The sequence below is a fragment of the Bos taurus genome, chromosome 27 (assembly GCF_002263795.3).
Source record: "Bos taurus isolate L1 Dominette 01449 registration number 42190680 breed Hereford chromosome 27, ARS-UCD2.0, whole genome shotgun sequence".
Lineage (NCBI taxonomy): Eukaryota > Metazoa > Chordata > Mammalia > Artiodactyla > Bovidae > Bos > Bos taurus.
The window spans coordinates 37,731,623-37,754,132 of record NC_037354.1 but is presented as its reverse complement, the minus strand read 5'-3'; the positions used below and the strand labels follow the sequence as shown (position 1 = coordinate 37,754,132).

General features: G+C 49.8%; 1 protein-coding gene across 5 annotated transcripts; it reads right to left on the bottom strand.

The window, feature by feature from the left end:
• Positions 1 to 4,716: 4,716 nt before the first annotated feature.
• POMK (protein O-mannose kinase) lies at positions 4,717 to 22,116 on the bottom strand. 5 transcript variants are annotated; one of them, XM_005226106.5, is made up of 6 exons: positions 22,072 to 22,116; positions 19,176 to 19,265; positions 18,185 to 18,336; positions 16,575 to 16,675; positions 15,485 to 15,921; positions 5,903 to 7,291 (listed from the first exon to the last, which is right to left on the bottom strand). In XM_005226106.5, exons 5-6 carry the CDS (start codon positions 15,764 to 15,766, stop codon positions 6,521 to 6,523), a joined length of 1,053 nt encoding a protein of 350 aa, XP_005226163.1. In that variant the 5' UTR covers positions 15,767 to 15,921; positions 16,575 to 16,675; positions 18,185 to 18,336; positions 19,176 to 19,265; positions 22,072 to 22,116; the 3' UTR covers positions 5,903 to 6,520.
• Between the last annotated feature and the right edge of the window lie 394 nt (positions 22,117 to 22,510).

Below are 22,510 nucleotides of genomic sequence, written 5' to 3'. Positions count from 1 at the left end.
CATCATAGCGGATTGGAATGCAAAAGTAGGAAGTCAAGAGATAACCTGAAGTAATAGGGAACTTTGGCTTGGAGAACAAAATGAAGCAGGGCGACAGCTAACAGTTTTGTTAAGAGACCATGCTGGTTATAGTCAACACCCTTTTCCAACAACTTAAGAGATGACTTTACAGATGGACATCACCAGACACTGAAATCAGATTATGTTCTTTTGCAGCTGAAGATGGAGAAGCTCTATACAGACAGCAAAGACAAGACGGCAGATCTGACTGTGGCTCAGACCACAAGCTTACTGCAAAACAGGCATAACTGAAGGGACCTGGGAAAACCACTAAGCCGTACAGGTATGACCTAAATTAAATCCCTTATGATTATACAGTGGAAGTGATGAATAGAATCAAGGGATTGGATTTGGTAGACAGAGTGCCTGAAGAACTCTATAACACTGTATAAGAGGCAGTGACCAAAACCATCCTAAAGAAAAAGAAATTCAAGAAGGCAAAGCCGTTGTCTGAGGAAGCTATAGAAATAGCTGAGGAAAGAACAGACACAAAAGGGAGAAAGAGAAAGATATATCCAACTAAATGCAGAGTGCCAGAGAATAGTAAGGAGAGATAAGAAGGCCTTCTTAAATGAACAATACAAATAAATAGAGGAAAATAATAGAATGGGGAAGACTAGAGATCTTTTCAAGAAAACAGGAGATATCAAGGGAATATTACATGCAAGGATGGGCACGATAAAGGACTGGAATGATAAAGACCTAACAGAAGCAGAGATTAGGAAGAGGTGGCAAGAATACACAGAAGAACTATATCAAAAAAAAGTCTTAATGTCCCAGATAACCATGATGAAAAATCACTCTCCTAGAGCTGGACATCATGGGAGTGTGATGTGGGCCTTAGGAAGCATTACTACAAACAAAGCTAGTGGAGGTGACAGAATTCCAGCTGAGCTATTTAAAATCCTAAAGATGATGCTGTTAAAGTGCTGCACTCAATGTCACCAAATTTGGAAAACTCAGCAGGGGCCACAGGACTGGAAAAGGTCAGTTTTCATTCCACTGCCAGAGAATGTTCAAGTTACCACACAATTGTGCTCATTTCACATGCTAGCAAGATAATGTTTAAAATCCTTCAAGCTCAGCTTCAACGGTACATGAACCGAGAACTTTCAGATGTACAAGCTAGACTTAGAAAAGGCAAAGGAACCAGAGATCAAACTGCCAACATCTGCTGCATCATAGAAAACCAAGAAAATTCCAGAAAAACATCTCTCTCTGTTTCATTGACCATGCTATAACCTTTGACTGTGTGGATCACAACAAACTGTGGAAAATTCTTAAAGAGATGAGAATACCAGACCCACTTTACTTGCCTCCTGAGAAACCTATATGCAGGTCAAGAAGCAACAGTTAAAACTGGATATGGAACAACAAACTGGTTCAAAATTGGGAAAGGAGTACATCAAGGCTGTATATTGTCACCCTGCTTGTTTAAATTATATGCAGAGTACATCATGCAAAATGCCAGGATGGATGAATCACAAGCTGGAATCAAGACTGCCGGGAGAAGTATCAGTACCTCACATGTGCAGATGACACCACTCTAATGGCAGAAAGTGAAGAGAAACTAAAGAGCCTGTTGATAATGGTGAAAGAGGAGAGTGAAAAAGCTAGCTTAAAACTCAGTGTTCAAAACTAAAATCATGGTCCCATTCAGTTCAGGTTCAGTCACTCAGTTGTGTCCGACTCTTTGCGACCCCATGAATCACAGCACGCCAGGCCTCCCTGTCCATCACCAACTCCCGGAGTTTGCTAAAACTCATGTCCATTGAGTCAGCGATGCCATCCAGCCATCTCATCCTCTGTCATCCCCTTCTCCTCCTGCCCCTGATCCCTCCCAGCATCAGAGTCTTTTCCAATGAGTCAACTCTTTGCATAAGGTGGCCAAAATATTGGAGTTTCAGCTTCAGCATCAGTCCTTCCAGTGAACACCCAGGGCTGATCTCCTTTAGAATGGACTGGTTGGATCTCCTTGCAGTCCAAGGGACTCTCAAGAGTCTTCTTCAACACCACACTTCAAAAGCATCAATTCTTCGGTGCTCAGCTTTCTTCACAGTCCAACTCTCACATCCATACATGACCACTGGAAAAACCATAGCCTTGACTAGACGGACCTTTGTTGGCAAAGTAATGTCTCTGCTTTTCAATATGCTATCTAGGTTGGTCATAACTTTCCTTCCAAGGAGTAAGCGTCTTTTAATTTTATGGCTGCAATCACCATCTGCAGTGATTTTGGAGCCCCCCAAAATAAAGTCTGACACTGTTTCCACTGTTTCCCCATCTATTTCCCATTAAGTGATGGGACCAGATGCCATGATCTTAGTTTTCTGAATGTTGAGCTTTAAGCCAACTTTTTCGCTCTCCTCTTTCACTTTCATCAAGAGGCTTTTTAGTTCCTCTTCACTTTCTGCCATAAGAGTTTTGTCATCTGCATATCTGAGGTTATTGATATTTCTCCTGGCAATCTTGATTCCAGCTTGTGCTTCATCCAGTCCAGTCTTTCTCATGATGTACTCTGCATATAAGTTAAATAAGCAGGGTGACAATATACAGCCTTGACGTACTCCTTTTCCTATTTGGAACCAGTCTGTTGTTCCATGTCCAGTTCTAACTGTTGCTTCCTGACCTGCATATAGGTTTCTCAAGAGGCAGGTCAGGTGGCCTGGTATTCCCATCTCTTTCAGAATTTTCCACAGTTTATTGTGATCCACACAGTCAAAGGCTTTGGCATAGTCAATAAAGCAGAAATAGATGTTTTTCTGGAACTCTCTTGCTTTTTCCATGATCCAGCAGATGTTGGCAATTTGATCTCTGGTCCCATCACTTCATGGCAAATAGATGGGGAAAAAATGGAAAACTGACAGACTTTATTTTCTTGGGCTCCAAAATCACTGTGGACAGCAACTGCAGCCATGAAATTAAAAGACGCTCGTTCCTTGGAAGAAAGGCTATGACAACACTAGACAGCATATTAAAAAGCAGAGACATCACCTTGCCAACAAAAGGTCCATCTAGTCAAAGCTGTGGTTTTTCCAGTAGTCATGTATGGATGTGAGAGCGGGACAATAAAGGAGGCTGAGTGCCGAAGAACTGACGTTTTTGAACTGCAGTGCTGGAGAAGACTCTTGCGAGTCCCACGGACAGCAAGGAGATCGAACCAGTCAATCCTAAAGGAAATCAACCCTTTATATTCTTTGGAAGGACTGTTGCTGAAGCTCGAAAACTTTGGCCACCTGATGCAAAGAGCCGACTCATTGGAAAAGACCCTGATGCTGGGAAAGACTGATGGCAGGAGAAGAGGGCAACAGAGGATGAGATGGTTGGATAGCATCACTGACTCAACGGACGTGAGTTCGAGCAAACTCTGGGAGTTGGTGATGGACAGGGAAGCCTGGTGTGCTGCAGTCCATGGGGTCGCAGAGTCAGACATGACTGCGTGCCTGAACAGAACAACTAAGTTCTGGTACAGTGTGTTTTCATTTTTGTCTCAAGGAACTTAAGATTTTCCTTTTGATTTCTTCTGTGACTCGCTGTTTGTTATGTGTGTGTTGTTTAATTTCCACACATTTGTGAGTTTTCTTTATTGTCTATTTATTTTCTGTTTCATTGGTTTCTGTTGTTTTCACTCTTCTGTTAGTGATTTCTATTGTAGTTTTAAACCACTGTGGTCAGAAAATGAGATGAGATGCTTGATGTTATTTCAATCTTCTCAAAATTGTTAATCCTTGTTTTGTGACCTAACACCATAATCTGTCCTGGAGAAAGTTTCATGTGTGCTTGAGGAAGATGTGTATTCTGCTGCTGTTTGGTAGAATTTTCTATGTATGTCTGTTAGGTCCACTGAGTCCAAGATAACAGTTAAAAATCCAAGGTTTCGTTCTTGATTTTGTCTGGATAATCTGTCTACTGTTGAAAGTGGGGTATTAAAGTGGGGTATTTTTACCATAACTATTATTGTATTGTTGTCTACTTCTCCCATCAGATCTATATGCATTTTGGGGTGCATACAGACTTATGATTTTTATACCCTCTTGATGAGCTGACCGCTTTGTCACCATATACTGAATTCTGTCTCACTGCACTTTCTGACTTAAAGCCCATTTTGTCTAATAAAGTAGAGCTACCCCTGCTCTCCTCTGGCTTCCGTGTGCATGGCATATCTTTTTCCATCCCTTTACTCTGAGCCTGTGTGTGCTCTTAGAGTGGAAGTGAGTCTTTTTTACACAGCAGAAAGTTGGGTCTTTCTTTTCCTCTTACGATTCTGCGGTTCTGTTGTTACTGAAGATAGAAACTGCAGGGCCAGGGCCAGCTTGGTGCCTGGCACTGGCACAATAAAGCATCATGGAGAACTCAGAGGAGCAGAAGCTGGAAATGCCTCGCCAGCTCTCTCACTTAGAAATCGGTCTGTCTGAGACCACATGTGAGTCAGAGGCAGAGCTGGAATTGTGTCTTCTGATCCTAGCACTGTGTCCTTTCCAAATACCATGCTGCTCATTTTAGCTCTATCAGCAATATTTAAAAAGAAATTCATTTGAAACTGAAAGTTTTTTTCTAATGCAAAGTCCAAAAATCAAGGAAAACCCTCAATCCAGAATTACAACATGAAAAGAGCAACATCAGCTCAGCAGCTCCACATGGAGCTGCCCCCTTTTATACAGTTCAGTGTTATTTATTCAGAGTTGTGCAACCGTCACCATTTCTGGAAATTTCCATCTCCCCTGAAGAAACCCTGTACCCATTAGTAAGCCCCCCATTCTTCAACTCCAGCCCCTGCCAGCCGCTCTGGAGCCACTGGTTTATCTTCTGTTTCTGCGGGTTTGTCGATTCTGGACATTTCCTACAAATGCAACCACACGGCACGCGGTCTTTCGTGATGGCTCCGTTCACTCAGTACCTTCACCCATGCTGGAGCATGACTACGTGCTACACTCCCTTCATGGGTGAATGTTACCCCTTTGTACGCAGGAACCACAATTTCCACTATCTACTCACCAGCAAATGGACATCTTCAGCCTTTGTCTATTATGAATAATGCTGCTATGAACATTGAACCACAATTTCTATCTCCTCACCAGCAAATGGACATCTTCAGCCTTTGTCTATTATGAATAATGCTGCTGTGAACATTTGTGTCCAGGTTCTTTTATGGACATGTTTTCAATTCTCATTGGTAAATACTGGGAACTGGAACTGCTGGGTCATGGTAACTCTATTTTTGACCTTTTGAGGACAGTCAGACTGTTTCCTAAAGCAGCTGGGCCATTTTACATTCCTACCAGCAACGTATGATGGCTCCAATTCTCTACATCCTCGCCGACATTTGTTACTATCCATCCTTTTGATTACAGCCATCCTAGTGGGTTCTGGCAGCATGTTTATAACAAAGAGCAGCGGTTAATATACTCTGGGCAAGCACATTCTCTGACCAACCACAGGACCCAATCACCATGGGAGGTAGAACAAGGATAATACTGAGCATACTCCCTGTCTACTGCCTGGATAGGTAAGGACACTAGTTCTCAAAATGTGGTTCTCAGACCGGCAGCACATCACCAGGGAACCAGTGCGAAATGCAGAGACTCCACCCAGACACTGAGTCCGAGTCTGCGGGGTGGGGCCAGCTCTCTGTAATTCCAGTGACCACGAGGCCTGTGCACAGCCTTTCTGCCCTCAATGCCAGCTTTAACCCCCTTATTGGTAATGATGAATATGCACCAAATCCTTCCTCCCCTGCAAACAAGGATGACAAGGCCAAGGAAAGCTTTCTGAAGGACTCAATCATGCAACTCAAGTGGAAGGTCTTCAACGCCTTCCAATAATGAGTGAGTGACAGACACTGTTGGTGTAAAATGTTCACGATAATTAATGTTGAGCACAGAATAAATAACCAGCTGGAAGGTAAAGGGGAATTTCACAAGCACCATCCGAGGCAGTAGTAACACAGATGGGATTTCCGATATATGTGATATTTTCAATGTTCCTTATCCACTCAAGGCTTCAGAGAGCATGCACGCTAGCTCACTGGGGCGTGGATGACACAGGTGTGGCCCTGAGCAGTCACCCGAAACACAGCGACGTCTCCTCGGTGCCGTGAAGCACACTGCAGATGCTCACCCAACAAAGCGAGAACTACTGCTTGTCTCTTCCCCACACTGCCACTTAAAAACCTCTCCACGCACATTTCTTACAAGCCCACAGATTCAGCTGTTAGGGACTCCTCTTTGTAGCTCCATTTTTGTTACTTCCTTCAGATACTGGGCAGACTCACTGCTTCTCTCCACCTTCGCTTGCAGCCAGGCTCACGGCAAGCCCATGTGCTCCTGCTTAGCAACTCCTGCCAGGCAGTCAGGAGAAGAAGAACCTGGGGCAGAACCACCAACACCTTCCATCAGGGCAAAACCGGTGCAACTCTTCCAGCTGTTCCCTGACTCTCATCTGTCAGTGGCTACACTGGCTTTCACAGCATCTCTCTTGACTGAGACGTCGCGGTGTCTCTGAGTAGATTCAGAACCTTCTGGTAAGTGTCCAGGACAGCCTGAGCAGTGGGTCTCTCTGCAGGCACCTGGCTCTTACACGCCTTGTGAATGTCAAACAGGTGGAATCGGACCATGTCGCTCCCTTCCACATGCCCCAGAAGGAAACTGGAGACATCAGGAATCTTCCAGATGTCGCTCTTCTCGTCATACGCGGGCATGAGGTCGTCCTGGAAGGGCATGTCCTCTCCGAAGGGCCACAGCTGCTCTGGGGCCACAAAGTCCCCATGGAGCTCCCGGTGGCCACACTTCACCAGGGCCCCGGAGCTGTGGTTCACCAGGGGCAGGGCGTCCAGGTCGTTGAGCACGATGCTGAAGTTGGCGGTCAGCAGGTACTGGGACAGGGTCTTGGGCAGGTCACTGGAGTCGCACATGACCAGCGTGCCCAGGGGGCTGCGGTGCAGGAAGTCGAGGATGGCCACATAGCCCAGGGCCAGCTGCAGCCTGTGCTGCCACGTGTTCAGGCTGCGGTACTTGGCGAGGTTCAGTGTTGCCTCCAGGTTGCCCAGGGAGCCCAAGGGGTGGTACTCGGTGAGAATGGTGTCGTCGTCCTCGCAGTAGCCCAGCAGCGTGACCACGTGCTCGCTCTGCAGTGCCTGTAGCATCCGCAGCCCGTGCAGGAAGTCGTCTCTCACCTCCGGCCTGGTGAGCCGCGACAAGGCCACCTTGCGCTCCTTCCACTCGGACAGAAACACCTGGAACAAAGCCACAGAAAACGTCAACCCGGAACCCTCAGCAGCTGGTGAGCTGGGAAGCAGCTGCTTTGAGGTGCTGGCTGCGGTGCAGAGGATGCACAGAGTCAAGCGTGGGCTGTTCCACAGACTCACTTGGGAGCCGGACCAGATGCTGGGTGAAGGCTCGGCCCGCAGGCGGTGGGGCAGCTGGCCTGGGAGCGGGTCTGTGGGATGACGGGCTTGCAAAGCAGATGTGGAGAAGGGGGTTCATTCCCCGGAGAGGGGGCTGCACGTGCAAAGATGGGGAGGGGAAAGGCTGGGGAAGGGGCGAGTGGAAAGCTGGAGAACCCTGAGTAGGGAGAGAGTCCAGCCAGCCCACCACACACACCAGCACTGCCACTCGCTTTAAAAGGAGCAGAGTAAAGCACAGATAGGAATGGCTGTACGTAGGGAACACGCCTTTAACACGGTCATGGTTTCCATGACTTTGGCTGGAACAGCAGAAGTTGAAATGACGCACTCCACCCTAGGCCAGCCATCCTGACACCGCCAGCCGGCGAGCAGCTGCCCCGCACAGCTGTGCACTCACACTTCTATCACAGGGAAAGAAGTAAGAACCGCTGACCCGCTGCTCGAGTCCCCAAAGGGAAGGCAGGGTTTGGAGAGGAGAAAACAGCCTCCAGGTCAGGACCCGGCTGCCCGGGCTGAGCTGGACCCTGTGGGCCATGTCCCTTTGGCTTCCATGTCTTCGTAGTTAAAATAAAGGTTATGGTAGCAACCTGGGGTGTAGTTTTCTAGAGACTTTGGCACTTAAATTAAAGGCAATAACCCGAAATATATAAAAAGCTCCAGAAATAAAAATCCAGCATTATTTATCAAAGCCTAACTGGAACCTGTCCACCCATCAACAATTGGGAAGTGCTCCAGTTATGCAGGGCCACTCAGGGAAGGTTATGGGTGCAGCCCACTGCAGACGCTATCGGATGGGGTTTTCACAGATACAAGCAATGTGACAGATGAAAAGGACACAGTGTTTTTATATTATTGTTCTAACTGCATAAAACAAAATTACACAGAAATCTAAGGACGTTTTCTATTCTCTTTACATGCTTCCCGCCCCCCCCCAACTTTATATCTTTTGGTATAACAAGAAAGAATATATAATACTCTAATATTTTAAAACATTTTTTTAAGGAACTAAAATATACATTAAATGGAGGAGGTAGGCTGGAGGACTACAAAAATTTACTGTGGGCCTGAGAAGGAAGGTTCATTAACAGAAAAACCTACGAAACTGTCGCCGTTGATCATTTATTCAAACAGTTGTCTTTTAAGACATTCTCCAAAACCCAAATCTGAGAAATTTCACTATAGATAATTTCTACTAAGAAGTCAAGTTGCCCTCGCTGCTGGAATCATTGTATGTTTCGTGAATACATTTCTTAAATTTTAATATGGAACACATTTTCTTCTCTTCACAGAGCTGCACAAGCACTGAATTTGACCTCTGACTCCAGTATAAAAATCCTGTTTCTGTTGAGATCCATCACTCTCTTGGGCTCCCCTTCCCCTCACTGGCAACTAGCTTTTTTTTTTTTTCATATAAAATGGGGATCACTAAAGAGAAGCCGCTATGGTTTTTTTACACATTTATTCCACAAGAAATGCAGGAGAGCTTCAGCCACAGGCCTCATGACTTCCCCTCAAACCTCGCTTACATCTCATTCACTTTTGTGCCTCAGATAAATGAAAAGATGAAATACTACTGATGTTTATTATCAAATATTATTAGTCTTCGAGATCTCTCACAAATATCTGAAACCTCCAATATTACATACTTGCAAGTCAGGGGTTAAGAATCATTTCTCAGCAATCTACCTTTTTAAAAATATTATAAAAATAATCATGAATACTCTTGATAAAAGTTCAAATACGGAGGGAGTAGAACTCCTTCCTCTGCATTTAATCCCCAGCCCAAAGGAAACTAGTTAACTGTTTGACTAGTAATGTTCCAGATATTTTTCTATGCTTTTACATGTATTAATATCCATTTATAAAATAGCATTTGAGTTTGTTATATAAAATGGTACTATAATATATATAGAGAGAGATTCAGGTCATTCTTTTTAAAGCTTCATAACATTTCATAGTATGGGTGTACAACCTATACTGGTGTATGTTAGGTAAGATTTTGCAGAAGACCTTTTTTTTTTAAACTGAAGTATAATAAAAATTCATTAAATTTGGGACAGATGCTGTCAGGGTGGCTTGGGTTCCTTTTTCTACACAGTTCTGTAATTTTACATAGGCATTTACTATGACCTTATGTGATCTATTTTTAAAGAATTGATATATATCTAAATTATTTCCCACTTATTTCCTATTAACAACAGTGCTACAATGAATAGCCTTATATTCACATCTCTGTGCACATGTGCAGATGTTTTCATAAGTTAGGGAAGTAGACGGATCACTGAATGAACACTATGTACCATCGCACCCTTCAGAGTCTGGGCCAACATGCACTTTCACCAATCATGTATGAATCTTACGTTCTAGCCTCAACCACACTGCTGCTGCTGCTGCTAAGTCGCGTCAGTTGTGTCTGACTCTGTGCGACCCCATAGACGGCAGCCCACCAAGCTCCTCTGTCCCTGGGATTCTCTAGGCAAGAACAGTGGAGTGGATTGCCATTTCCTTCTCCAATGCACGCATGCATGCTAAGTCGCTTCAGTTGTGTCCGATGCTGTGCAACCCTATGGACAGCAGCCCTCCAGGCTTCTCTGTTCACAGGATTCTCTAGGCAAGAATACTGGAGTGGGTTGCCATTTCCTTCAGCCTTACTAAGTGTTACCAATCTACTGGATGAAAAACATTTCCCTGTTTTCATCTGTATTCTCCTGACTGCTAATCCATCCCTGGGCATTTCTGTGCGTCTTCTATGGAAAGTCTGATCACTATCCTTCATACTGTCTCCTCTAGGATTGTTTGCTTCGTGCTTATTAATTTCTAGGAGCTCTTTATATATTATTCATGTGATCCTTATTTAAATGTAAAGACAAATTTTAGAAAATAATGGTCCTTTGCAGTACAAAGTCTAATCTGTCTTCATTCATTTAACAAGGTACTTATGTCAATTAAAAAAACTGAAGGAAATCCCTGGCCATGTGAAATTTACATTCTAGTGCAGGAGGCAGACGATAAGAGAAAATAAACAGGAAGTGTGTAAAGTCCACTGGAAGGTAAAATATGCTTTGGAGAATAATTAAGCAGGGAAGGGGGAGAATTTATAACTTTATTAGTTTGGGGAAGCTCTCGCTGGGGTGATACTCAAACAGGAAGCTGACAGAGGTGGAGGAAGGAGCCAAGGGGCTTCTGTGGACCACATCCCAGTCAGGAAGGATGGCAGGGCAATGGCCTCTGGAGATGCGTCCACAGCCTGCCGTGATAGAGCAGCGAGGGGTCAGGGGGTGGGGAGTGGAGCCAGAGCAGAGGAGGGACACTGCTGCCCATGGCCACACACACGCCACTCCAACGGCGGCGAGAGCAGCTGAAGTGGGCCACGGCAGAGGCAGAGAGCCCCATCTGGAGGATACGGAGACAGGCAGGCACCAGGCACGGAGCCCTGGCTCAGGAGGGGACAAGGCAGAAGCCTCGGAAAGGCCAACTCTTAGCTCTCTCCCACATGCAGAGACATTGCACCCTGCTGAGGGGCTGCGCGTGGACATGGACACAGGGGCATGAGAGGGGTGTCTCCCGGGGTGGGGAAGAGAGAAACTCTGGGATTAACACACATGTGCCACTAAATATAAAAGGGATAACCAACCAGACTCTACCGTAGAGCTCACTATTCTGTAATAACCTATATGGGCAAAGAATCTGAAGGACAGATGAGTAACTGATTTCACTGTGCTGTATGACTGACACTAACACCGTACTGTAAATCAGTAATACCCCAATATAAAATTAAAATTGAACTTAAAAGAAAAAGGGGGCCTCCTGGCCGTGGTGTGAGTAGCTGGGTGGTGGGGAGAAGGGAGGAGGCTGAGGGGATGGTCTGTGACACAACTAGAGTGAGAAGTCTTTCAACAGCCAAGGTGTGGGGGAGGCAGGGGATAGAAAAGGCCCGAGTTCACCAGCGGATAAAGGTAGGGACGGGGCCGGATGACGCCACCCAGGCATCGGCACAGAGGAGAAGAGAGGTCCCAGATGAGGAGGCGGCCGGAGGGTGGACACTGCGTTTTCACACATCTGTGCTCCAGCCAGCCTTCCACATGAAAAACATCACATCCATCCCTTTCTGGGGTTACACAAAGCTGGAGGGCGCCAGAGGAAGAGAAAGAACCGAATCGGCTCTTCTGATGGGCGCCAACCCAAGCGCTCTGCCTCTGTAAAGGACCTTTTCACACCGTTCATGGGTTCTCAAGGCAAGAATATCAAGTGGTCTGCCACTCCTTTCTCCAGTGGACCACGTTTTGTCAGAAGTCTCTACCATGACCTGTCCGTCTTGGGTGGCCCTACACGGCATGGCTCGTAGTTTCACCGAGTTAGAGAAGGCTGTGGTCCATGTGATCAGTTTGATTAGTTTTCTGTGACTGCAGTTTTCAGTCTGTCTGCCCTCTGATGGAGAAGGATAAGAGGCTTATGGAAGCTTCCTGATGGGAGAGACTGACTATGGGGGAAACGGATCACAGATAAAGCAAGAAAGTTCCAGATAAACATCTACTTCTGCTTTACTGATTACGGCAAAGCCTTTGACTTCGTGGATCACAACAAACTGGAAAATTCTTCAAGAGATGGGAATACCATACCACCTTACCTGCCTCCTGAGAAATCCGTATGCAGGTCAAGAAGCAACGGTTAGAACTGGACATGGAACAATGGACTGCTTCCAAATTGGGAAAGCAGCACATCAATGCTGTATATTGTCACCCTGCCTATTTAACTTATATGCAGAGTATAACATGCAAAATGTGAGGCTGGATGAAGCACAAGCTGGAATCAGGATTGACAGGAGAAATATCAATAACCTCAGATATGTGGATGACACCACCCTTATGGCAGAAAGCAAAGAGGAACTAAAGAGCCTCTTGATGAAGGTGAAAGAGGAGAGTGAAAAAGTTGGCTTAAAACTCAACATTCAGAAAACTAAGACCATGGCATCTGGTTCCATGACTTCATGGCAAATAGATGGGGAAACAATGGAAACAGTGACAGACTTTATTTTCTTGGGCTTCAAAATCACTGCAGATGGCGACTGCAGCCATGAAATTAAAAGACGCTTGCTCCTTGGAAGAAAAGCTATGACAAAACCAGACAGCATATTAAAAAGCAGAGACATTACTTTGCCAACAAAGGTCTGTCTAATCAAAGCTATGGTTTTTCCCACAGTCATGTATGGATGTGGACCATCAAGAAAGCTGAGCGCCGAAGATTTGATGATTTTGAACTGTGGTGTTGGAGAAGACTCTTGAGAGTCCCGTGGACAGCAAGGAGATCCAACCAGTCCATCCTTAAGGAAATCAGTACTGAATATTCATTAGAAGGACTGATGCTGAAGCTGAAACTCCAATACTTTGGCCACCTGATGCAAAGAACTGACTCATTAGAAAAGACCCTGATGCTGGGAAAGACTGAAGGCAGGAGAAGGGGACAACAGAGGATGAGATGGTTGGATGGTATCACCAACTCGATGGACATGAGTTTGAGCAAACTCATGATGGTGATGGACAGGGAGGCCTGGCGTGCTGCAGTCTGTGGGGTCCCAAAGAGTCAGACACAATTGAATGACTGAACTGAACTGAAAGTACCTTGGTTTTAAAGGACAAAAGCAGCAGCTGTGAAAACTACTGGAGGTCTGTGAGGCGGGCACACGGAGGCTGCCAGAGAGGAGGATGCCCACGAGGGAGGCGTGGGGGCAGCCGGTGGATGGAAGGTCAGGAGGCCGCCCTGGGCCCCACCCTACACAGGCCCTGGGGTCCCAACGTGGGCAGGACAGATGCGCTCAGGATACTTGTGCCATGAGGGCAAATTTCAGGCAAAGAAACAAAGCCTCAGTAACAGCCCTTGAGTGCCCTTCACCTTAACAAACAAACCACACTGCACACTGCTGAACCTAGTGGGAGTCTGCTGAGATCCCCTGAAATCACGTCTGTCCTAAACAACAACCTGGCATCACCAAAGCTACTCAAAGACATCCTTCAGGGTAAAAACCAACGCCGAAAATGTTCTGAGTGAGCACAATAACACAGAAACAAGTGGGGAGCCACAGGGTCCTTCTTCGAAGGAGACAGAAGTTACCTGGCTTCAGGTGCTTCTCTACTACCTCCCTCCCTGGCGACATCTTCACGGCCCACTGCTGTCAACACCGACCCAAATCTATACCTCCCCCCACCCCGAGTGCCAGGTTTTACACCCAGCGGCCGGGCCACCTCAAGCGCACACGGGACCTTCCCGGCACCACTGACCCTGTCCCTCAGCTGCCCGGGCCAGGCACCTCTGTCACCCCGTCCCTTACTCCCCACGGCCAGTATAACGGGATGGCCTGCGGCCTCCTCCTGGCAGGGACAGCCAGAACCCACTGATTCCTCACCGGATCTGGTCGGGCTGCAGCTGCCTGTCCCCATGCTCCCCACCCAGGCCGGCACCACCCCCACACTGCATGCAGGAGCAGCGTGCCCAAGGCTGGGAGCCCCCCGGGGCCCTCACCTCTTATTCCTTCCTTGCATCCTGCCTCTGGTCCCCAGACAGCCAGGCAAGGCCTCAGCTCATCCCCGGGTTTCCTGCTGGAGCCTTGTCCCCAGATACCCACTACCACCTTGACCCCCCGGATGACAAGCCCACGGCTCTCTTCCTTGCCCCAAGGGCAAGTTTCAGCCAAAGAAACAAAATCTCAGGGCAACGGCCTTTTCGTCACCCTTCATTTTAATGAACAAGCCACATCCTTAACTGACTTCTAGAGTCATCCTGCCTCAGTTAACATGGGCACAACCGCTGCTGAAACAGCCCATGAGACCAGGCTCTGGAGGCTTCTAATGAGAACTGAATTGGCCCCTTTGGGTTCTCTTTTTAAAGTAAAAAATTTTCTTAATCAATGTAATAGTATGCTGATATAAATCACAGCAATATCTTTTTCCATCTGTCTCCTGGAATAATGGAAATAAAACAGAAATAAACAAATGGGACCTACTTAAACTCAAAAAACTTTTGAATAGCAAAGGAAACAATAAACAAAAGGCAAAGACAAGCCACAGACTGGGGGAAAATATTTGCAAATGATGTGACCGACAAGCGATTAGTCTCCAAAACTTATAAACAGCTTGCTCGCATGACACTTAACGGCATCAAAACAAACCTCCGGGGCCTCCTGGTGGATCAGTGGTAGAGAATCCATCTGCCAGTGCAGGGGACATGGGTTCAATCCCTGGTCTGGGCAGATTCCACATGCCTCGGGGCAACTAAGCCCGTTGCGCCACAACTGCTGAGCCTGTGCTCTAGAGCCGGCGTGCCTAGACCTCTGTTCTGCACCAAGAGAAGCCACTACAAGAAGCCCGTCACCCCAACCAGAGCTGCCCCCACTCACCGGAACGAGAGAAAGCCCACGCCCTGCAATGAAGACCCAGCACAGCCCCCAAAAATAAACAAACAAAATGAACTGTTAAAAAAAGACATAGATAATAAACACATAAAACGGATAACCAACAAGGACCTCCTGTACAGCACAGGGAACTCTGCTCGGTGGTATGTGGCAGCCCGGATGGGAGGGGAGCTGGGGGAGAATGGATACATGGATATGTGCAGCTGAGTCCCTTTGGTGTTCATCTGAAACTATCACAACGCTGTTAATTATCTATACTCCAAGGTAAGATGAAAAGGTTTTGAAAAACAGCACCGTACAGCTGGAAAAATAAGAACCAGAAAAACTTGCCCCAAACCCTCCTTCAGCATTGCACGATTTCTATCATTTTTATATTTTTACGGATGTAATCGTGCAGATAGGACAGCCTCTGGCACAGCTTTCCATTTTGCTTTTCTACTTAGGACAGCATTCTCACGCTGTGACACAGGCTTCCTAACGACCCCTGTTGACCGCGGAACACCCTACAAGGGGGTGGGCCCACCCTTTACAGGGATGGCGTCCCGCAGTGAGGTTTCTGGGGTGAGCCGGCGCCCTCCCCCGGGCCGCCTGCCCCCTTGACGGCGGGCGCGACTCACCGTCTTCACGGCTCCCTCCCCGACGCGCTTCAGAGGCCTCACTTCCGTCCTCAGCTGCTCGCAGGACAGCCACGGGGAGCAGGTGGTCGCCTGCCCCATGCTGAAGTGGCCCGGTGGGCAGCGGCCGGGCTGCACCGCGGGGCCGCGGGGTGTGGTGACGAGCCGGTCGAGGCAGAGGTAGAGGAGGACGTTCATGAGCGCCATGGACAGCAGCAGCCCCACGGCCGGCGGCAGCTCCCTGGGCGCAGGCCCCTTCCTGCCCTCCAGGGGCCTCGTCTCCATGGCGCTGCACTCCGCAGGCCCCTCAGACGGAGGCCCCTCAGACGGAGACACGAGGTGCGGTCACAGCCCAGCCGGTCTCAGGAAGGATGGAGGGGCCAGGGCTGCCGTGAGCATCTGGGTTTGAGAGAAGCAGCCGCGGGTCGCGTGCCCGATACCTGCAGGGTCGAGCAGAAGGCAGCCTTGGGCCTGTCCGGCCGTGTTTCTGTCTCCCCCACAGCCGCCTGCACTGAGGACAGGCTAGCACCGTGCAGCTAGCAATGCTAAGAGGAAAGCAAACCGTGGCTCTGGAGACAGCAGGGGAGAGAGAAGCTGGGCTGGGGGCTGTCTGGGATGCTGAGGGGCTGGGATGCTCCTTGGGAGGTGCTCAGAAGCCCCCTGACGCTTTTAAGAAGCAAAGGTGTGAAAGGGTGCCCTGGGAGGTTGGTGGGGGAGGCGGTGGTGGGGGAGGCGGTGGTGGGAGAGGCTGGGTGGGAGGCCCGGCCGGAAATCAGGATGAGCGCTGATGAGAATGCAGGCGGCCTGACGGGGGTGAGGCAGGGGCGCAGGTGACTCTCGACGGCCCGGGAGCAGGTGTGGGTCCGGCGCTAGGCAGGAGCTGCTGCCTGGCCGCAGGGGGGCGGCGAGGGGCGGGAACGAACCTGCATGTCGGGCGCGGGGCCCTCCAGGAGCCTGGGATGGACACAGGTTGCCACCCATAGGGAGCAGCCAGAGCAGAGGAAGCGGGCTTAGCCACAGCATGGGGCATGTGACACAGTGACTGACGGACCCTGGGTCTCGGGGCCGAGGACACAGTGACGCGAAGCCTTACCTGCCGGGAGGGCCTTCCTTCCCGCTCAGGTTTCTGGCCAGACTCCTGGGTCGGTCAAGGCTCCGGCTAGCCCTGTGCGCTGGTTTGAAAGCGCTCTGCCTCTAAGTACCAAAGAGGAGGTCTGCTGAATTTTGAATAAGACTCATGACTCTGCACACAGACAAACGGCCACAGTCTAAGCAGCCCCCTTCCCCAGGCCCTCCCGGCCAGGGGTCTCCCAGGCTCCCGATCTCCAGGGCGGTACAGGGGGGCCGGGAGCCCAGGCCTCCCTGCCAGCCACCCTCTGTCCCTGGCCGCTCCCCTGACCCCCATCACTCCCTCCTGGAACTCACTCCTCCCATACATCTTAGGCAGCCTGTACATGCCCTGCTGCGGGCACTGCCAAGCGTCAGGCCACCCTCTTTGAATGATGCCTGCCTTCTCACTGCAAACTGTTCTCTGCAAGTACAGACAAGCAGAAAGTCTGCAGCCCCAGGACCTGGCGGGGAGCTTGACGCCTTCACTCTTGTCTGGAGCAACTAAGTCGCTCTGCCTGGAGAAGCCACTTCTGACCCAGAGTTGGTCTGTGTCTCTGATCCAGAGTTGAGCACAGGAATACAGCCATTATTTTGTAGTAACTTTTAAGTGGAACATAAGCTTTAAAAATATGGAGTCATTATGTTGTATGCTTGAAACTAACAAAATAGTTTAAATCACTTATAATTCAATTGAAAATCTAGGCTGACATGTAATTCACATACTATAAATTTGAGGTTATCACCTCACACCTGTCAGAATGGCCATCACCAAAAAAGACAAGAGATAACAAATGTTGGTGAGGATGCGAAGAAAAGGAACACTCTGACACTGTTGGTGGGAACATAAATTGGTGCAGCTGCTATGGAAAGCCATGTGAAGGTGCCTCAAAACACTAAAATTAGAACCATCATATGATCCAGCAATCTCACTCCTGGGTGCATATCCAAAAAAAAATCCCTACTAATTTGAAAAGATACATGCACCCCTATGTCCATAGCATCATTATTCACGATAGTCAAGACATGAAAGGAACGGTGTCTGTCAACAGAGAATGAATGAAGATGCTGTATTTTTATGTATGTGTATATATATATATATATATATATATAAAATCTTAACATGAAAAGATAAAAAAACACTTCCCAAACTCAACCCTCCCCCCTCAGATCCGCTCTCTTCAGTGCTCGCAATCTCAGAAGTGCCAGCTGTCACCTCCCAGTGACCAGGCTGCAGGCATCAGCAGTGACAGCGCTTCTGCTGAGCAGGGACTGTCAGAGGGGAGGGGCTCGTCTCAGCCACACCACCCTGGACATGCCAGACCGCATCTCCCCTCCGAAGCTAAGTGGTGTCAGGCTGGGTTAGTAGGTGGATGGGAGAAGGGAGGACTCTGCCACGGGTCAGTGTACTTTGCCCTGATCGGAAGAGAATGCAGGGCTTCCATCATCTCTGCTGTCACCACGAGGAGTTCAGGGACCCCTGGCTCTGCTCCAGGCTCACTCAAGCCCCTCCTCTCTGGGACGAGGTGGGGTGCTCACCCACGGCCCGGGTCCTGCCAGCAGCGCCCAGTGACGGCCCGGGCATTGTCTGCTCACCGTCCTCGAGATCCTGGGCCCGCATTTTTCTCTACAGCGCCCTCCTTCCAGGCGTCTCCCAGGACTCCGGTGGATGTGACGACAACATTCACCACTCTGGCCTCACAGTCTCCGGAGCGTCTTCCCTCAGTGCCTGATTCTTAGAAGCTGACCTACAAGAAACAGGCAAAACCCCTGCCGTCTCTCCTCTGCGGCATTTAAAGCGACCAAGAGTGTCTCGACTTAGACCTGAGGTCAGAGGCCAGAAGAACTTTTTCCCGTAAAGGGCCAGACAGTAAAAGTTCAGCTTTAGGGGCCAGAGCGGTAATCGAGGGACCACAGCACTGGGACGTGCGGGGCGTGCAGCGGCCATGCAGAACGACCGGGGGACAGTCACGGTCCCTCCATCCAGCCGCCAGAAGCAGCCGGGACCTCCTGCACCAGTGGGCGAGCGTGGCTTTCCTCCAGCAAGACTCGGCTCACAGACACTGGGATTCGAGCCTCACGTCACAGAAGACTGTTTCTTTGATTTCTTTCCCCCAGTATTTAAAAACATGAAAGGAATCCTTAGCTCATGGGCCACCCGAGAATGGGTGGCAGGAAGAGCAGCTAGTCGGCCTGCCTCAGGGGATGGCATCCCTCGAGTGATGTCGCGGGCCCCTCTTCCATTCGCCTTCCAAGTGGTCTCATCCACGCACACGACTCAGGCAGCCACGGTCATGTCAATGGTTTCTAGCCTCTGCTGTAACCTGGCTCTTTCTCCTAAAGCATCACTCAGCCGGGGACCCTTCAAGGTCTGGGACGTCCGCAACTGAATTCTCCCTCCTGTCGCCAGCATGCCTGCCACTCAGGGGTCCCCACTGTGAGGGGGACACAACCAGGGAACTTGATGTCTCCCCCTCAAGCCCGACCGACCAGTTACCATCAACAGTCGCTTCTCCCCCTGAAAGCTCCCAAATCTGCTCGCTCTCCCCTTCCCTCGCTTCCCCACCCCAGTCTAAGCATCTCCTACCTGCGCTTCTGCAACACTCTCCCACGGGCTCTAACACTGCTTTCTCTTTTCCAATCCATTCCCCGCAGCAAACAGGATCTCTTTTCTTCCCTGAAACATTGCAAGCACAGAAAAAGTGAAAACGGAGACCATGAGCAGCTGTCCAGCTCTGCCAGGTAACACTGCGTCCCCCTTTGTAAAGAAATAATGCCAACAGGGCGGAAGCCACGTAGCCCTTGCAGTCCTGTTCTGCTCCCTCCCAAGAAGGAACCCCCATCCTCAAGTGGGTGGGTCAGCGGTTCTTAACTGAGGTCCCTGCACCTGCAGCAGCAGCAGCAGGAGCATCTAGAACTTCTGAGAAACGCAAGTTGTTGAGTGCTCGCCCTGGACTTTCTGAATCAGAAACCCGGAGGTGGAGTCCAGACATCTGTGCTCACAAAGGTGACCCGGGCACCTGCCCAAGGTTCAGTTTCCACGCGTGCTTTTTATTTTCACCACATAGATGTGTGCCCCCAAGTAACAACACAGAACGCACGAATGCTTCCAAGCTTTACACAAGCGGCGCTGTCCTTGTAACCGCAGGGGCCTGGTTCCAGGACTCCCGTGAACACCGTCTGTGGGGGCTCAAGTCCCTCCTCTGAAATGGCACAGAGTCCCCATATCAGGGATGCGGAATGCACGGAGCACCAAGAGTACATCCTTGTAAACTTGCTTCTTTTAAAAGCCCAGCCTTACGTTTCCGAGGTTTTACCCAAGCGCATACATGAAACTCTAGTTCACTCTTATGGACTGACTATACCACCGCTGGTGAAGCAGGTTTTGCACACACTTCCTGTGCCCGTGTGGAAGACCTCCTCTCTGGTATAAACAATGAAGCACAAATTTTGTTACTCTTGGCTTTAAAAACATTAGACAGCCCCTCTCTGCCCTCAGGGGGTTTCCCTGGTGGCTCAGACAGTAAAGAACCTGCCTGCAATGCAGGAGACCTGGGTCGGGAAGATCCCGTGGAGAAGGGAATGGCAACCCACTCCAATATCCTTGCCTGGAGAATCCCACAGACAAAGGAGGCTGGCGGCCTAGAGTCCAGGGGGCTGCAAAGGGTAGGCCATGAGTGAGCAACTAATACTTTCACTTTCTCTGCCCTCAGGCTAAAGTCCAGACTCTTGATACCTACCCCTCAGAAGATCAGCCTCCATGCCCCTCTCCAGACCCAGCCCTGACCCCACCCGCCCGCCCCCCCCACCCCCTTATCCCTGCAGGCCCCCTTGCGGGATGCTGGTTCCTTTCTCCTTGACTGTGAGGTCGAGGACCCCTTGCCTGCTGCGTGTACCCAGGCTGGCGGGCGGCAGGATCCCTTACGCCCCCATCCTCACAGGCTCAGGCGCCGCCTCCCTCTTCTGCGTCACTCCTCCCGTGTCTGTGCCTGCGCTCCTTCTCTTCGCGGTGCCGGCGCCGTGACGCTCTCATCCACCACCCGGTCCGCGGAGTGGAGCAGCCCCTCACCTCCCATCAATCCTACCCTGCACCTCCAGGGGTAGAGTCAGATCTTACAAGGTCTGAAGCTTACTTTGTTTTCTTTTGGAGGGACATCGCTTTCTTCTCTGCCACTCAAGGCTGCCAACCTCAGGACACGTTCACATCTTCGACTCTGCGCTGGATTCTCATCACCCTTTTAATGCATTTCTTGTCCACGTGACAGCCGTGCGCCTCACTAGCCTTTCAATGATCCCAAAGTCCCCTCAAGCACTTCTGAATCCCATCTCAGAAAGACACGCATCCAGAAGTTCAGCTACCATTTTGTGTCAGTCTGACACGGATTCTGTGAGCTAGATATAACTGCTATTATCCCCATTTTACAGATAAGAAAAACTGAGGCAGAGCGAATTACCCAAGGTGACTAAAACTGTACACAAAGAAGTCAAACTTTCTGGCCTCAAATTAACATTCTTCCTCTAAATCCTACAGCCTCAGACAATGGACTGAACTGAATACAGCTAGGTCACTGCAAGGATTAGGGGACCCATGCTGAGACCCTGAGACTGTCCATCTGCTTATTAAAGAAGTCTTTCACTCACCCCATCACCTGATTTGTTTGTTTGTTTTAAAGGCATATTTCTGGAGTAGGCTGCCCAGGGTTAAGGGATAAGATTGTATGGCTGAGGGAATGTTCTTGCCCAGAAAAAAGCAAACTGATAGCGAAAGCTACTGATTAGGCACTGCTTAAGGCACACTGGATTTCTGACAATAATAATAAAAAACTGGTAACAGGAAAAGTGGAAACTACTGCTATACACTCACAGCTTAATTTTTAAAAAAGAAAGAGACGGCAGTGGGAGGGAGAAGCGTGACGAAAAAGAAAAGCAATGGAACAAAATTGGTTTCTGCCATCTATAGAATATCTTTTACAACCAGAGAAGAAACGAATTCGTGCTCCACAACACAACTTTGGTTGTACCCCACGTTGCCAACAAAGCACAGGCACATCAATATAATTATTTTAAATATGCTGGATGCCTGCTTAGCCTTAAGGTTCTAAAGCAGGGATCAAGGGTGGAGAAGACGAGACCACCAAAGAACACGGCTCAACCCTGCTTTTTAAAAGTGGGGGCAGCAGACGACTGCACCGGACTCAGAGCCGCCCCCGGAGGCAGGGGCAGCGCGGCGCCGACCACCTCTGCCGGAGGTGTCCGTCCCGGCGGAGTGTCCGTCGGCTCCAGTCAAGCGAGGGCGCCGGGCAGTACGCGGGCCAGCTGCCCCCGTTCTCGCCCGCAGCCCCTAGCCGCTCGCCGGTTGCACGCGCGGCTCCGGGAGCGGGCTGGCGCGGCGCCTCTGCCACCCTACCTGCGGTCCCCTCCCACGGCCCGCCGCCCCTACCTGCGGTCCCCTCCCCCGCCCCCGGGTCCGCAGCCGCCCCTACCTGCGGTCCCCTCCTCCTGCCAGGCACGCGGGCTCCTGCGCCTGCGTGGCCGGAAGCGCTCCCGGTAGGACCAGCGCCAGGTTGCCCCACGGGCTCCGTCTCCCGCTACGCACGCGGAAACGCCGGAGGCCGGAACGCAAAGCAGGAGTCAGAGCGCACCCGGAACCAGCTCCCGCGCACTGGGCCGGCCCCTGTTCCGGCTGCTGCTCTCAAGAGCGAGGGTGGTGATGCGGCTGCGGCCTGGTGATGCGAGGGCGGGGCGGCAACAATGAGGACCGGTACGCTCTAGACCCGCCCAGCGAAAAGCCCGGCTTCCAAAGGGTGGTCTTCCAGCCTGGTGCCAAAGCTTCACGGCGCCAGGGAACGTTTTAGAAGTGCAAATTCTGGCCTGCATCCCAGACCCAGGGCTGGAGCCCAACGCTCTGGGCTTTACAGGCCT

Excerpts from the sequence above, each read along its gene's own strand:
- POMK (XM_005226106.5), bottom strand. The coding sequence starts at position 15,766 with ATGGAGACGAGGCCCCTGGAGGGCAGGAAGGGGCCTGCGCCCAGGGAG. Across the intron at positions 7,292-15,484 it reads GGGAGGGAGCCGTGAAGACG|GTGTTTCTGTCCGAGTGGAA; the intron begins GTGAGTCGCGCC and ends GCTTTGTTCCAG.